At 37.9% G+C, this 17,676-nt stretch overlaps 1 protein-coding gene across 3 annotated transcripts in view; it reads left to right on the top strand.

The window, feature by feature from the left end:
- Positions 1-530: 530 nt before the first annotated feature.
- Positions 531-17,676, top strand: part of LOC120412571 (protein LSM14 homolog B) — a 34,742-nt gene continuing 17,596 nt past the window's right edge. The window contains exons 1-3 of one of the 3 annotated variants that reach the window (XM_052709486.1): positions 531-691; positions 4,293-4,889; positions 14,782-15,441. In XM_052709486.1, the coding sequence (XP_052565446.1) occupies positions 4,769-4,889; positions 14,782-15,441 (781 nt within the window). In that variant the 5' untranslated portion in view covers positions 531-691; positions 4,293-4,768. The remainder of the gene's footprint in view (positions 692-4,292; positions 4,890-14,781; positions 15,442-17,676) is intronic. The other 2 variants (XM_052709485.1, XM_052709487.1) reach the window with 2 other exon arrangements.

The raw sequence follows: 17,676 nt of genomic DNA, 5'->3' as shown, positions 1-17,676 counted from the left end.
CCGACCCTATTTGGATGATAATCTGTTTTCTTGAAATTCAGAAAATTTAAAAAATTCAAATTCTACAATTCAAAAACTCTCAAATTATTAAGTTCAAAATTCTCACATTTGAAATTTCATTTTTTTAATTTTGAACCTACTCAAAAATGAGTAGAGGGAGCATCTGTCAGATTTGAGTGAATTTCACTCAGATCTGGGTGAATATCATTCGGTTTCCGTGGAATTGTGGAATTCACTCAAATCTGACAGATTCCCCCTTCGCTCAGGTTCTGTTTTGACAAAAACTGAGTTATTTTGAATGTGCGTGTACAGAGTTCTTCAAATTCAAATTCAATTAAAAACAAACAGGCGCGAAAAAAAAAACCTACAACGATGAATCCAAAATTCCGTTTAAATTTTCCTCAAACTACCAAAAATTGTTATTTTCTTTAAACGTGTACCGGCTTGACAAATCTGTCAAACTCGCCATTTTGACTCGTCATCATCGATCAAAAAAATCGATCAAAGCTTTTCTCCCATCCGCACCGCAGCCTACTTCAGTCGGTTTCGGAGTGTGCGTTGGTACGGCGTTTGACGGGATTGTTTTTTCGCTGTTTTTGGCTCGATTCGACCGCTTTTTGATTGGTTTTGTGTTCCGGCGTCGGTGGACGGATTTGTGGAAGCGGTTCCCGTTGGGCGATCCGCTGGACAGGTAAGATTTGTGCCGGAAAAAGCGTCCAAATGTACCGTTACTGGTGTTTTCCTGTTTCGGTCGGTGTTAGTATGTGTTGGTGTGGGGTCAGTAGCTGTTGGTGGGAGGGGGTGGTTGGGGCAACGAGAGGAATCTTTTTGCAATTTTTCACACCAACGGCGGGCCGAAAACTGTCATCGCGGCTCGGATTGCCCCAACACTTTCAAACGAAACCGGGGCGCTTTTTGAACTGGTTGGCAAGGTTGCCAGTTTAAATTTTAATTTCATTCTAATTTTCAACATTACCATTAGGGTGGATCAGATTTTTGCCTACAGGCATACAAAATCACATGAAAGGGAACGTTCTTTTATTACGTAAACCCCTCCACCCCGCCTCGTAACAAAATTTCCATAGAAATTAAAAAAAAAGTAGCAACCCCCCCTCCCATTACATCGTATCAAAAAGTAGGAGGCAACATTTCAGAAGGCATCATGTACATTGACACTTTCTGGGTTATTGCATATTCTGAAAGTACTCCTAATAAGCTACCTCTCCACTAAAAATTAGCAAAAGTTACTTCAGTGAAGTCCGTTTAATAATGAATTTAAATAAAGTAACATAAACAAAATCTCTGGCATCAGCAGTGCCTGTTTATATAGCCCTGTCAACCTGTCAAATAAAAGACTACATGAACCTCGTGACGAAAAAAAAGCATCATGAAAAAGACGCCATGTACATTTGCCGACGAAAAGCGAATCATAACAAAACTTCCCCTCCGCTTGCAAAAAGCGCCATGTACATTCGGCGAAGAAAAACGAATCATAACAAAGCGCTCCCTCCAATGACAGCAATACTTGATCATCCATATTGTAAACCGTGGTGATACCAAAAGAAGTTATGTTTGTTTTTCTTAAATATAATGACGGAATTAATGTTTCATCAAATATGGATGATCAAGTATCAATAAAAGCAACGGTTTTCATCGTTTGTTATCATTAGAACACATTCTTTTGCGCTTAAAATGGGAATTGCAGAATGATGGTCAACATTCAAATGCGTTTTTTCTCAAAACGCACGGTTTGTACATCTGGAGTTTTTTTTGAAAAGGTCCAATAAACCAAATTTTCAATTTTTGCTTTTTGGGTGTTTTAGAACCGCCTTGAGTCAGGGGTATTCAAAAACACCCAAAAAGCAAAAAATGAAAATTTGGTTTATAGGACCTTTTCAAAAAAACTCCAGACATGATGTTTTTTGAAATGTTGCCGTCAAAGTGGTCAAAGACAATCTTGTAGGAAATTGGACGGGCTTTCTGAAAAATTACACTAAAAGAAAAATACACGCCACTTCTATGAAAAAAAAAAAAAAAAAAAAAAAACGGAGTTGACTTTATAGCTGTCGGTCACCATTGCTAGTACCAGTGTCTTTCTTTTAACTACAAGGACTTCGCCGCCCTGGGCTCCTAAGTGTTTGAGTACGGCACGGAGCGACGACGGCGGTTACCCATTAGGATGGGTACGTTTTTCAAAAAGTTCTCGGATCAAGTTTAAGTATGTCTGACATATGGCGTCGCGGTGTTCATCAAGCTTTCATAGCATGCTAAGGAAAATTTGATGCTTTTTGAGGGAAAACCGTTGTTACCGGAGACATCGGATTGTTTGCCGATGCGCCAGGTCTTGGGACAACGAATCCATATGCTCTCTTTGGGAAAAGTGTTCTCCAGACCATTCCCCATAGGCCTGACCATACCAGAAGTTGGCGCGTGATTTTCCCAGGCCTGTAGGAGCGTTTGAACAAAAAGTTCCAAATTTCCCATAGTAATTCCCATGTAAACATTAACCTCGATGCGCGCAGTCAGTTTACAACTAAATGAGCTGACATTTGGCATGAAAGTCCCTAGGGGCATGTCCTACAAGGGGAACCATACTAAAACTTGATCCGAGGACTTTCTGAAAAACGTACTCACCCTAATACCCATATTTACACTTCGAATTTTTAGAGCGCCCGCCGCGGGATTCGAACCAGCAACCTCTGGATTGTGAGTCGCGCGGTCCGATTGATCCACACGGGCGGGACTACAATGAGCCACTTCTATGAGTTTTTTCAAATTTTAAGTTTGAAGGTTAAATTTTAAAGTGATTTCAAGATTATTTTTTCGCTCAAAAAATTTGAGGAAATAGCCTAAAATGTTACAAAAAGACTCACGAAAAATGCAGGATGTTTTTGTATTTGAAAAGTGGTCTAAACGTCAAAATGTTGTCAGTGACGTTTATCATTGCGTTCAAACCAACATGTCGTTACACTCAGAATTTAAGCTGATAAGTTCAGAGGAGTCGCCGCGAAAATTCGATTTATTTCCGAAACCACATTTTTTTTTACCGGAAAGCTCGTCCAATTTTCCGTAAGTTTGTCTTTGATCACTTTTCAATTGAATGAGCCACAAACGGTCCCAAACATAATCGGAATGTTGACATTAACCTTAACATGTAAACATTATGTTCAGAAATAGCCACTGAATCTGCATTGTAAATGTGGCCCGAAAAATTACTTTTTTGCAATTCCGTCGTGAAACTACTTACTTTTCCTGTCATTCTTGAACGACGAAATAGCCTACTTTTCTGTACCAAAAATAACAGAATCGAATAGCAACACTTTTCAAAATAAATGCTGAAAAGTTCTACTTTTCAGCACTCAAATGGGTGCTGAAAAGTTGAACTTTTCAGCACTTGTTTCGAAAAGTAACACTTTTCAACATTTTTTTGATTTAAACGATTTATTGACAAAATACATGAAAAATTTACACAAAATTTCACTCAGTGTGTGTTTTTGGGAATTGCAAAAATTGTTGTATGGAACTCGTTGCAAAACTTGATTTTTTCAGCACTCTTCGTATTTATCCAACTCGGTGAACCTCGTTGAATAAATGTACGACTTGTGCTGAAAAAATCCTCGTTTTGCAACTTGTTGCATAAACTACTATTTTGCAATTCCTTCGTGAAACTACACTCAAACCCCGATGGTTTGACACCAACTGTTGTCAAACGAACGGGGTCACTTTTTAGTTTGACACCCCTTTTACACGGAGTTCACACACACTACCAAACGTTTGTTTTGATAGTGTGCGTGAGCGTCGTGTAAAAAGTGACAGTTCGTCACTTTTTAGTTTGACTTTGACCAACCAACGGGGTACAAACTAAAAAAGTGTCAAACGAAAAAGTGACCAACCACCGGGGGTTGAGTGTACTTACTTTTCCTGTCATTCTTGAACGACGAAATAGCCTACTTTTCTGTACCAAAAATAACAGAATCGAATAGCAACACTTTTCAAAATAAATGCTGAAAAGTTCTACTTTTCAGCATTTAAGTGCGTTTCGGGTGCTGAAAAGTTGCAGCACTTCTGGAGTTTTTTTTTTGAAAAGGTCCAATAAACCAATTGGGTGTTTTTGAATACCCTTGACTCAAGGCGGTTCTAAAAACACCCAAAAAAGCAAAATTGAAAATTGGGTTTATTGGACCTTAAAAAAAAAACTCCAGACTTCTACTTTTTTTTTAAAGAAAAAAAAACATCCTGATTTTAGCAGTCCGGAAAAAAACGCTAATTTGCCACCACTGTTCTCTTTCCAGCTGGCGTTCGCCGCGTTCACCAACACACGCGCACACGGCCGAAGACACAACCAAATCGACGAAGGGGTGGTGGAGCGAGAAGAAGAAACCGACCGACGACCATCGCAGCACAGTCGTCGATCGTCGTCCATCTTTGAATGCTCGGCTGGCCTTTTTGAACGAAATCTCTCCTCGGTGGTGGTGTGTCCCGTAATCGTGTCATCCCGTCCCGATTGGGTTACTTTCGGTTAGGCCGCGATTCCCCCCGGACGGAAGTGGATAGACTTCTTTTGGTGGAAGTGGACAGTTCCGGTCGCGAGTTCGGCGTCAATTTCGGAGTGAAAGTTTTCGAGTTTTTTTTTCACTGTTCGGAAAAGGAAGAAGAGCGGAAGTGGTGGCAGGAACAGCTGTCCTGCGTCGGATGATCGTCGCTTCCGGAAGTGTACTTTGAAGAATCTGGAAGGAGGAAGCAGCTGCGAAGCTAGCAAGCTGCCAAGATGAGTTGCCCAATGCCAGAGATTGGCTCGTGCATCTCACTGATCTCGAAGGCCGACATCCGCTATGAGGGTTTGCTGTTTACGGTGGATCCGGACCGGTGCACGATTGCCCTGGCGCGAGGTGAGTGACCACCACAGAAACCGCAGATTTCCGCAAATCGGTTTTGAACATTTTTCTTTGGTTTTTTTTGTGCCTCCCCAACATGACGACAGTGGTGTAGGGTGAGGAAAGAATCCTAACCTCACTCTGCTGGGGGTACCTTTCTCCACGGCCTACTTTTCCCTTCGGAAAGAATGTCACACTTGGAATGTGACGCGCGTCAATCGCTTCTTCTTGTGCATCAAAACATAATTTGCCGATTAATCAATCTCTTTGTGCGCCTGTTTTTTTGTTCAGTCCAGCAGCAGCACAGAGATTAGCAAATGGGGGGAGTTTCATTTCGGTTTCGTCATGGCACACAGGGCATCAATACCACCGTACACACCGTCTCGTTGTGTGCTTTACTTACTTTGTGTACTCTCTCTGGCTAGCTTTTGCCTGCTTTTACTCTGCTGCACTAAAATGTGTAGACTATATTAGCCACCAGCAGCCAGACAGCAAATTTAAGCTTGGGTCCACCAGACAGAGCAGATTCACGTTGGGCCAGCAGCTGGTCTGGCTTTCTTTTGTCTGTATTTAAATTTTGCTGATTTGGCTCATTTGATGCGTTGTTGTTGCGAACTTTTAGCGGGTTTTATAATGAATGAAAATGTCTTTATCTGATTAACCATCAAGAACGGGTTAGGTTTCGCTAGTATAATTTTGCATTCAGAAGGGGACATCGTCCTTATGTTCTGGAGGAATTATAGATGTTTGAAACTAGCTTTGAGATGCATTCACAATACCAATTATCGTTGAGCAATACTAGTTAATCTTTCTCCTGGAGATATGTAGATAATATTAGAGCGTTCAAACTGGTATATATCTAGAGTATTTTTTAAAATGGTCCTATAAAAATTTAAAACACAATCGCTTATAGGACCTTTAAAACAACTCTAGATATCTTTCATTCAAAATTGTGACCCAGCAAATCTGGTCAAAGATTTGAAAAGATGAAAAAAAGAACGTATTGGACGATTTCTCAGACCTTACAAATTGGCCAGCATTCCAGGGTTCTAACCAAATATAATAATTGGGAAGTAGTAGTCTAGGTTGTCTACACTTTTATGATGATCTTTGCTAAACATCATGCCATCTTGATTTTGGTCTTTTTCAAAAATATTCGAGCCAAACTCTTTGTTAAGGAGGTATTGGACTACCACAAAACCAGCAAAAAAACTCGCCAAGAAAACAAAATGCAAGCATGCAGAAGTTTATCAAGTTTATCATCTATCTATCAAAAAGTTTGAGATTGTTTGTTTATCTATCATAGTCTAATACCTCCTTTACAAGTTCTAGTAGACTAAAAAAAGAACACTTTGCTTGGTATTAAAATTTAACTGTTTTTAATAGCAAAAACCTTGGCATTCCGCAATTTTGGTACGAGAAGAGGTAAAAGAGGCAAAACGTCCTTACTTTTTGCGTTAGGTAATTTTTTTGAACTCTCCCTTTGTAATTTAAAAAAATACGAATTTAATCCACCAGTTGATGCATATCTCACTATTTTGAACCGTACCTTGTATAGTTCCTGTACAAATGAGATAGCAGCGAATGCTCAAGAAAGTTAAAGCGACCAGAAATGAATTAAAATCAACATACAAATCTGGAACAACATTTGAAAAAAAGCGCATAAGTATTTTGACAGCGACATAAACTTTGAAAGATATTTGCAACGGCCTAAATGAAAAAAAAAAAAAAAAAAAAAAACAATTGTTTGTGATTGGATTATCCGAAGTTCCATAAAAACCTTCGGATTATCCGAAGTCCCATACAAACCTTCCGATAATCGAACTTCGGATGATCGAAACTTCGGATAATCGAGTCTAGACTGTATGGTTGAAGAGAAATCTACGAAACAAAAAGCGTAACGCCACCGCGTAAACAGAGGATTCTCCGTAAAACAAAATCAGTTTCGTAAAAGTCATTGGCCACCAACGGCACCCGCCATGTCATTTCGTAGATCTCGATTTTAACCAAAGTAACCATACAGCACTTACAGTATGTAAAAAAAGTATTTACACCCCTTGGGCACTATGCACATTTTGTGATGAAACATGTAAAAATTTAAAGTTTGACAGGAACCTAGTACTACGTTTTGCTCAGAAACTCATGCCAAACATTTTGCTACAAAAAACTCGTGAAAAGATGATTTCTATAAAAAGTTATATAACAAATACTATTACGAAAGTAAAAAAGGTGCAAAAAAAGTTTGTACACCTTTCGCAAAATTAACATAAATAATGTTATTTGTTGACAATTCACCATAAATCCTGTCTCCCAACTCCAAATAGGCATCTTTGACTGATTTAAAAAATACTTTGGATTGAATATAAAGTTTACTAACTACTTAGTATAAAAGTTTATATAACTCTGGAAATTCTGTATAAAACTTATCTAAACTTTATTTTGCAAACTTTTAATTCAACTAAATGTCAATATATTACCATACAATTGCTAAATAAACATTTTGGAGTGGTTATAACACCGTTTTGGGGGTATTTGTATCGATAGAATAGATTTTTCGTTGGAATTTCGTGCCAACCCGGAATTACGTCGTCGCAAAATCCGCCGGCATCCGAACCGGTCCACGATTCACAAGTCAACCTATGTGGCATCGGAAAAGGCATAAAATTTCCGATCTTTTGATACCCAAACATCTAGCTTTTCTTTAAAACCTTCGTTTTTAAATACCTGGGCAAAAAGTAAGTTTGATCCACGAGAACAAAAATTACGAAATTCCATACATTTTTGGCAGGTTGCTCAAACGAAACCATAACAACGTTTTTGCTTAGGTATTTAAAAACGTGGGTTTTATAGAAAACCTGGATGTATGGGTATCAAAAGATCAGAAATTTTATGCCCTTTCTGATGCCACATAGGTTGACTTATGAATTGTGGACCAGTTCAGATGCCGGCGGATTTTCCGACGACGTAATTCAGGGTTGGTACGAAATTCCAACGGAAAATCAATTCTATCGAAAAAAAAGACACCCAAAACGGTGTTATAACCACTCCGAAATGTTTATTTAGCAATTCTATGCCAGTATATTGACATTTAGTTGAATATGAAGTTTTCAAAATTATGTTTAGATACGTTTTATAAAGAATTTCTAGAGAGTCAGAGTTATATAAACTTTTATACTAAGTAGTTAGTAAACTTTACATTCAATCCAAATTATTTTTTAAATCAGTCAAGGATGCCTATTTGGAGTTGGGAGACAGGATTTATGGTAATTTGTCAACAAATAACATTATTTATGTTAATTTTGCGAAAGGTGTACAAACTTTTTTTGCACCTTTTTTTATTTTTGTAATAGTATTTGTTATATAACTTTTTATAGAAATCATCTTTTCATGAGCTTTTTGTAGCAAAATGTTTGGCATGAGTTATTGAACAAAATGTAGTACTAGGTTTCTGTCAACATTAAATTGTTTAGATGTAATGTTTCATCACAATTGTGCATAGTGCCCAAGGGGTGTAAATACTTTTTTTACATACTGTAAAATCGGCCATTGTTCGGCCCTGAATGCGCTTTCACAGCTGCGAGTAAAAGCTAAACAGTTTTGCCTTCCTCACTGAGAAAAGGCTATAAAATCACTCTGGAAAATAAACATTTTAAACCTGAAAACTAATCCTAGATTTATACTCATCGACTCAGAATCAAATTCTGAACAAATGTCTGTGCGTGTGTGGGGATTGAATTACTCTATAAATGAGAGGAAGGCACCAACCGTTTTTACTTCAGCACCAACAGCTTCTACAGTGCCGAATAGTGGCCGACTTTTGGACTTTACTCGGCTGGTTTAGTGCTGACCCCTACTTAGAGGGTGACGATTCTCGAGATTTTCAGTTTCCCGGGAATCGAGAGTTGAATTTGGCCATTTCCCGGGAATTCCCGGGTCCCGGGAGTTTTTTTCCCATGCCAATAGTGGCAATAATTTAAAAGGAAATGTAATAATATTGTTTCTTTTCAATCAATTAAGTTACATTCAATCATACTTATTCTACGGAACGTTAACTTCAGTATCCTTTTTATCTTAGGAACGATATCTACCTTTTGATATATTTTCTGAGTCTGCAAATACAAGATCGTTCACAATTGGTGGACCGTAAACTTTACAAAGATTGATAGAGTGTTTTTTTTTCCAAAATATAATTTAATTTTGAGGTGACGAGAAACACAAAATGACTTTTTGACATCAAAAAAGGAAATTACCTTGATACAGCGAAATTACCCTAGGGAATTAAAAAAAATCAGATTATGAGAGAGGATATGGAAATTGAACTTATTTTGAAAAAGCTTTTCCTTCTAAGAAATAATAAATAAAATTAATTTAAAAAATCTTTAGATTTCATTTCTGGGGTGTAACTGCTAAGTATGCTTCAAGATAAATTCTGGGGTCCAAATTCTTTTTTTTTGCTTCTCTCAATTATAGTTATTGGAATTTTCGACAAGTCAAATTTTAAACTTTTTTAATAAGAAGATCAGAGAAGCATTGGTTTATACATCGAGCATTGAACTTCCAATATTCTAAACAATTTAGAGTTTTTCAAATAATTTTCTGATTAGTTTACATAATTTTGCTTCGAAAGTTATAAGTATAATATTTCCCGGGAGTCTCGACCGAATTTCCCGGGAATCGAGAGGTTCAAAAATGGACGATTTCCCGGGATTTTTTTCCCGGGAATTCCCGCTCGTCACCCTCTACCCCTACTGTTTCTGACCACCCTTGTGGTAAAGGCAAAAAAAAGTATCAGTTTTGGAGGAAACAAGCAAGCAATAATTTCTAACAATCTAGCAAAACAATGCAATAGGGCCGAAGCCGAAGCGTAAACAAAGAGTCTATCCTGCTCGTTCCTAATGTAAAATCAACTGACGTGAACAGGATAGACTCTTTGTTTACCCTTCGGCTTCGGCCCTTTTGCATTGTTTTGCTTGAAATATATTTAAAACAAGTTGTTAGTGTTGTGAAATCTGCAAGTAGCGAAGCAAGAGTACGGCGGAAAAAGTGCCCAATGTACTGTTCAGGCCATGCTTTTTCGGAGGAAGCGCCCTCGGGTTTCCGGAAGCAGTCCATCCATTGCTGCTTCGCCCGCCGCTTCAAATCCGAGTAAATGTCGTAATCTGTGAGTGAATGTTTGAAAAAAATATGTCAGATCATAATATTTCAGTGCTCAGAGACTACCCGGGCAGACGGTAATAACAAACTTCATACCATTTCGAAAACAAATACTGTTGAAATAACAGAATGTGTTGTGTAATCTTCTTGAAAAATCATTTTTTGCATAAAGGTTTAATAACAGTTTATGTTTATGTTATCATAACCCCTGGAGATGGAGCCACACGTTGCCGTCGTTTCAGGGCTATTTGCAAAGATGGTTTCCGATGTTGATATATATCACACATTTATTTTATATTTATATACTTGTGTTGATAGAAATCACAACTATTGTACTATGTAAAATTGCAAGATATTGATTTTTTTTATTTGCATCTCAATATTCTTGTTTGTAAAATCTGCTTTGAACAGGTTTTAATCTTTTTGATACGTCGTTAGCTTAGGTAGAAATTCATAAAGCACAGCAACGCTTACACAAAACAGTAAGAGAGGCCTCTTCTAGGCATTGTGATTTTTTTCGTTTTTTTTCAAAGTGGGTGTTAGGTTAGGATTTGGTATTTTGATAAATTAGTTTTGTTGCAAGGCACTCAGAATAGTTAGTATTTTTTTGTAACTTTAGGTTGTTTAACAGTTCCAGACTCCATCTGTGTGAAAGTGAGTTAAGTAATGCTTTCAGAATCTCTGATTTCAATTTATGTGGTATGCTAACCATTCGGAATAGTCAAAAAAAATCCATAGAGTCTCGATCAATCAGTAATGAAATGATATCGGACAAAATTCGTTAATCTGTTGAACTAACGGTTTTCGGATTATGGTTGTATCGACCATTGTTGCGAATCGAGGATCTACTGGAGTTTTGACGATCAAATGGAGCCTAACATTTCAAAGGGACACATGGTTTTTGTGAACAGGGATGCATCTCTCTCACTCAAATGACAGTTTACATAATGTATGATAGGGATACACTCTTGTTTGCAGAGCTTCTGTGCCCTAATGAAATGGAAGGCACGAAATCCGTAATAACAGTTCAATGGAGCGCGTCTGCATTTGTGGACAGACAGTCTATCCCTTTCGCTCAAGTGACAGTTCACGTCAAGTAAGAGGGGGATAGACTGCTTGTTTACAAATGCAGATTCGCCCTATTGAACTGTTACTACGGAAATAGTCGTCTTAACAACGAGTGTTCAACTTGTAAAGTATGAACTGTTCAGTTATGTTCATTGGGTTAAAAACAAGGTAAAGGAATGTTTGGCATTTGGGAGTTTGAGATTCAAGTTTCTTTCAGAAAGTTTAGTTTAGGTTGTTGATAAATGTTTGTTTTCCGTAAATAATAGATTGGACTTTAATCAATGGTTAAACTGGTCGAAGTGTACTATTTCATTTGCACATCTGCTTCTAGTTGTAATGTACATACGATAAGACTACTGACAGACGCGACAGGACGGGGCCCAGAAAAAAATGCATCAAGATTTATATTCCATAGACAAGTTAGTTTTCATCTTTCGGTTTCCATTTTTTTTTTTAATTTCCTTTAAATTTGAAATACATCCTAGGTGTCCTTTGTATAAATCTCCGATTATTTACATTTTCTTATTTAATTAACTAATAATTCAATTTCTTCCGGGCCTTTTTACTTTGAATCATAATTTCAGATTTCCTTTATTCAGTGTTAAACTTAGATTAACGTAACTGCTTAAGTCATTCAAGTTCTTACTACTCACACCTACACTCAGAAAAAAGTACTGGCAAAATCCATAAGAACGTCTTATGACCTTTCGACATCAGGATTTTATTCGGATGTCATAAGATTTTCTTATGGCTGGGAGGGGAAATTTTACAAAGCCGTCAATTAAGATTTCCATTGAGTTATCTTATGACATTCATAGATGGAATTGTGTACAGAATATATGGCAATGCTCATGGAGATCATATTAACAAACATCGTTTTTCATAACCATTTTTCCTTATTTTTTATTGAATGAAAATAAAAATTAATTTCAATTTAAACGTATATATTTTTAAATTATCGTATTATACCCAAAACTTCATTTCCTTTTTTGCTTCGAAGAGATGTTTTCTCCGACCTTCGACCAGTCGCTGCACGGAACTGTCCTCATCGATGCTATTCTCCGGATCCTTCCGGAGGATGCTGAGGAGGGCCGCCGTCGGAACCAACGGTTTTTAATGTTACCTGAAAATACCCAAATAAAATATTCAACTTCGAACCAAACACCCGCCACAGAACTTACCTGAGTCTTGGAGGTCGCGGTAAACAAGAAAATTGATTCGTCCGATCAGAAACTCATAGCGGCGGCAGCAGCATTGTGTAGTTGTTACCGGAACGGATTACGGGGCGATTTTAAGTCGCGAGGGTTTTAAATTGTCTGCACGATCCGTCCTTTCGCCATCTTGAAATGTCAAAAAATTTCACACTAGCATCTTACGCGAAAACCATTGACAAATTACAGATGAATTCCATAAGAATTTCTTATGAAGTCCATAGTCTATCAACAGTGGACCAAATACATAAGTAAAGTTTAGTTATAATCATATGAATTTATAGTGATGGTCATAAGATTGTCTATGAAAATCGCGAGAGGCTAGTGGATACTCAAATCAGGCAGCACATAAGATGTGTACTTATGAAAATCTTACATTCTTTTTCCTCAGTGTACACTAATTTTCTTTCACCTTCCCCCTCCTGATCCTCTATATCTTCCGGTGGTGTTCATTTGGTATGCAATACTAGTTCGGCCACTACCCTATTTTCCACAAGAAACCGGACTTGGACTGACTTGAGGCCGCGTCCCCCACCTTGCTCCGTAAAACGAAAACGAAAACGAATTATAATTTTTTTTTGAACAAATTATTTGTATCCTGTGGGGATGTGGGGATCAAAATATTGATAAATCATAAGTTTTTTTTATTAACAAAAAATAAAAAGATTACCATATAAAAGTTAAAAATAAACCTACATTTTGGAAAAGTATAAACTCACTTTACAAGTGGTCGACGGGCCATTTTACATGACCATTCAAAATGGGTCCGCGGGCCACAAAATATCACCTCGCGGGCCATGTTTGGCCCGCGGGCCATACCCCTGTATTAGACTATTAGGAGCGGCCGTGGCTGACTGGTTACGGTGTTCTCTTTGTAAGCGGATTGTTCTGGGTTCGATTCCCATCTGCTCCCAACGAGAAAGTTAAGAACACATAAATTTGAAATGATGAATTTGAACGAAAAATCAAAGTCGCTCGAGGCGGAGTTCGATCCTCCGTCCTTTGGATTGGTAAGCAAAAATGCTAACCACTAGGCCATGTCGACTTGGTGAACTTGGACTGGAATTAGGAATACTGTTACAGAGAGCGAGTTGTGGCGCTATAACCACGGCAAATAGTGTCTAGGGTAGAGGTGGGCAAAACCGCTCTTTTTTAGGAGCCGCTTATTTTCGTTCGCTCACTAAAAAGAGCCGCTCTTTTGTACGGCTCTTTCGCTCTTTTAAAAATTTTGATAAAAAGGTTATGTTTAAGAACTGTGTGATTTTATGAACTCTTTTCTAAATTCTGATTTAATCGATTAAGTCTATAAACACTGAAGTTAAACCAGGCAAGAGATTTTTTTTCCATAATCTCTCAGCTATTTAGTAAATTTTTGGTAATATTTTACAAGCTATGCAATTTTAAATGCTCATATTTGTATTCGGATAATACTTTAATGTACGATCAGTTAAATAAAGAAAAGCTTTTTCATTTTGTTTAGAAAATCATTTACTTTTGGAATTTCAAAGAAAAGTAGCAAACTGAAAATTTGTTCGAAGTTCGATAAATTATATTTATAACAAGTTACAAATCATTCTATCTTGGAACGGTTCTTTCAAAAAACCGGAGTTTAAAAAAGAACCGCGGTTCTTTTTTGTGAGCCATGCTTCGTTCGCTCTTTTTAGTGAACCGGCTCTTTGAGCGGCTCGCTCTTTTTATGCCCACTTCTAGTCCAGGGCATTTGTGGAAATACAATGTCCCATCCCAGAGGGTCCCGAAGTACCAAACCTTCTTAGCATAGTGCTCCCAACGAATACAACCAAAATCTCGGAGCGTATAGTGGCGTGTCCCCACGCTTCTTCCTCCCCTGTCGATTCAGAATTGTGTTGTTGTTCGAACACTCAGTGCTCAAACTCAACTCAATTACGAGTTATCTCTGCGATACGGCTTTACGCAGTAGGCCTGGCCGCTTTAACGCTTTCAATGCAATTAGGTTTTACACCGTGACGTCATTTGACAGCTCGTGTGCACTGTTTACATGGTCTTCGTCGATTGTCGACGAATTTCCCCGAACAAAATCGACGACCGCATCGAACTGTGCTAAGTCCATGTAAACAGTGCACTCCTTCTAACCTCCAAATCGAGTCGGCGTAAAACCTAATGGCGCACTACAAATGTTAATAAATGACAAGAAGAGTGCTAGGCGTCATCTAACCTAAGGCACTCTCCAGGATCCCTTCGAAAGATTGGCTGCGCTAGGGTCTGATTATATTAGATTAGGAAGGAGCTATTAGACTATGGCAAACAAACAAACTTGCATTTTTTTTGTGTTTGAGGGTGAACAACATTTAAGCGGGGAAGGAATATTTTCACTGAGAAAATCCAGTTCAAAGGGTGTTTTGTTTTTTTGTGCCTGCATTGAGGCGCAATCATATACAAATAGTAATGTGAACACAATATCTAATCCACTATTTATTCTATCCCTCTTTTCCCAGTGAAATCGTACGGCACGGAGGACCGCGAGACGCAGTTCCCGATCGCGCCCCAGAACCAATGCTACGACTACATCCTGTTCCGCGGGTCCGACATCAAGGACATCCGCGTCATCAACAACAACCCGGTGCCGAACGATCCGGCCATCATGCAGATGCATCTGCCGCCGCAGCAGCAGCTGCCCCCGCCGCTGCAGAACAAGCTCGGCCAGGCCGGCTTCCAGCCGCAACCGGGCGGCTTCATGATGCCCCCGATCGGAGGTCCCGGTGGTCCGCCGATGGGTGGTCCCCCGCCCGGCCACACCCCGATGGGCGCCCCGTACAGCTCGTTCGGCGGCATCAACAATCTCGGAGGTATGCTATCGTCCGCGAACGAATTGGTTTCCAAGAGTCCGTTTCCCCCCTCGGGTGGTGGTGGTGGTCCCCAGGCGGTCAATCAAATGCAGCAGCAGCAGCAGCAGCAACAGGCCAACCAGCAATCTCAGCAATCGTCTGGTGGCAACAACGAGCTAGGGAACTTTTTAGTAGGCACCTCCTCCTCCGATCAGCAGTCGTCTTCTGGGACGGCTGCTGGCACCACCACCGGTGGTGCCGGTCGGATTGGATCTTCCCCTGAGGTTAATAACATCGATGGCGCCGTCGTCGCCGAGCACCGCGATCAAGGTGGGAGGCCCCACGGGATGTGTGATGCGGCTGCTTTTTATTTTATTTGGGCTGTTTTCACACATCGTCGTGTGTGTTGTTTTTTTTGCTAGGCTTGTTTTACTGTTCTCTCTCTCTCTATTTATTTTTCTATTTATTTATCATGGTCATACATTTTTTTGGATTCATTTACTCTCAGTAGAATCTGGCTAGTGTCATTTGGCATATGATTGTGGTGGATTTCATATTATGCTAAATGACCTACTTAAAAATAAGAGAGAGCTTATTCGTTTGCCTGGAATCATTTGAAATATAACGCTTCTTGGCATTCATACTTGTTTGGCTTGGTTTCTTTGCCGGCAAAAAGGTAGCTTAGCGTGTGAACTTTATTACTCTATTTCCTACTTACATGTACAAAGATTTATTGTTTCTTCATCTTTTTTTATAAATATTGCTAGTGTTTCATGTTTTGATCAGTTATTTTCATGAACAAGATAAATAGTTAGTTTAGGTTGTTAAATATGCGACAAAAAAGACTAAACTGACGAACTGTAAAAAAAGGAAATAATTTCAGTAATGCTATTAAGCTAATTAGCACACAGTAGCTAGTACCATCGACTAACATCAGCTAGATCATTTGTAAGTAGACTACAACAAAAAACCATCGAATTGCATGCAAAAGTTGAGAGCACATTGAGCGAAAAGGCACAGGCAGTCAAGGAAAGTTTCGTCAGGAACGCAATTCATGTCCCTTTTGCAGCCATCTTCCCACAGATGGGTGTACCCCATTTGGCATAATGGACATTTGGCATAACGGGTTTTCAAGAAGGACATTTGGCCTAATGGACGTTTGGCATAACTCGTTCAAAACCCATCAAGGACGTTTGGCATAATGGACATTTGGCATAATGGACGTTTGGCATAATTATTGCTAGCTTTTTTTGTTTTGTTAAATTAGTATAATTTTTTTGTAAAGAATAATAACTTATAGCTTTTTTCATATTTTCTAAACAGATAGTTTTACTTCAAAAGCTTTATAATGCATTTTTTCATAAAATTATTCAAAATTCTTTTTTAGAAACTGTCTATATAAAATTAAGATTTTTCTTCTTTTGAAATACTTTGCAGCTAATTTTTTGTATTAAATTTTTCTTTCTTTTATTTTAAATTCAACTAACAAAGAGATGTAAGTTTTGCCAGTCTTTAAATATTATGCAATAAAGATTTTACACTATTTTCCCTTTTCCTCCTTTTTTGAATTCAACCTGAAGATCCCTTTTCCCTCCTTTTTTGAATTCAACCTGAAGAATGTATGTACATTTGCTCTTCTTTAAAGAAATCCAATTAATATTTTAAAAGCAATTTTCTCTTCTTTAATTTTAAAACTAAAGGAAGGTAAAATCTCTTTTTCAATATTTTGCAATTATTGATTTTTATGCAATTTTCCCTTCTTTAATATTAAACCTTAATAAGGGATGTTCATTTTTCTTTCTTCAAATATTTGGCAAATGAGTTGTTATGAAATTTTCCCTTCTTTTATTTTAAATTCAACTTTTAGAAGCGAAAATCTAAAAAAAAATACGTTTTGAATACTTGACAATTGCCTTTGTTTATGAAATTTTCCCTTCTTTTATATAAAATTAAACTTATAGAAGGAAAAGTCTCTTTAAAGATTCACATTTTGCCACTCTTAAAATGTTTGACAATCGCATTATTTTTATGTTTTTCAACAACCTCTATTCAAAAAATCAATTTAATTAGCAATTAATTTTTTAAACAATTTTCTCTTCTTTAAGATTAGTTTTAAATAAATACAAGAAGGGAAAATTGCATACACAACTTTATTGCAAAAAATAATATGGTAAAATTTCATAAAAAAAACTAAATAGCAAAATATTTAGTGAAAAGTAAAATCGAAATCTGCAAAACAATTAATTTCATTAATTAATTAAAACAGTAAATCTTCAACATGGGTCATACATCGACATCTGACTACTCTTGTGTCACCAAGCTGTTGTAACCAAGGCAGTTTAGTTATTGAGTTATTCTATTAAAGGTCCGTGGTTCAATTCCCGTAGACAACACTTTTTGTTTTGAAGAATGAACTTTTTCTTAAAATGGACTCGAGGGCATAATTCTCTCGGTCAACTGTGTTCTCTGTATCTGTAAATCTTACCGCTACTCTCATGTCGGACGAGTGCTGCCCAGTTCTGGGTGTTCTTTAGATTGAATTCGAAAAAAAGAAGGGAAAATGTG

Source organism: Culex pipiens, chromosome 3 (genome assembly GCF_016801865.2).
Source record: "Culex pipiens pallens isolate TS chromosome 3, TS_CPP_V2, whole genome shotgun sequence".
NCBI lineage: Eukaryota > Metazoa > Arthropoda > Insecta > Diptera > Culicidae > Culex > Culex pipiens.
The sequence above is the reverse complement of the archived record's forward strand: the minus strand, read 5'-3'. Positions and strand labels throughout refer to the sequence as shown.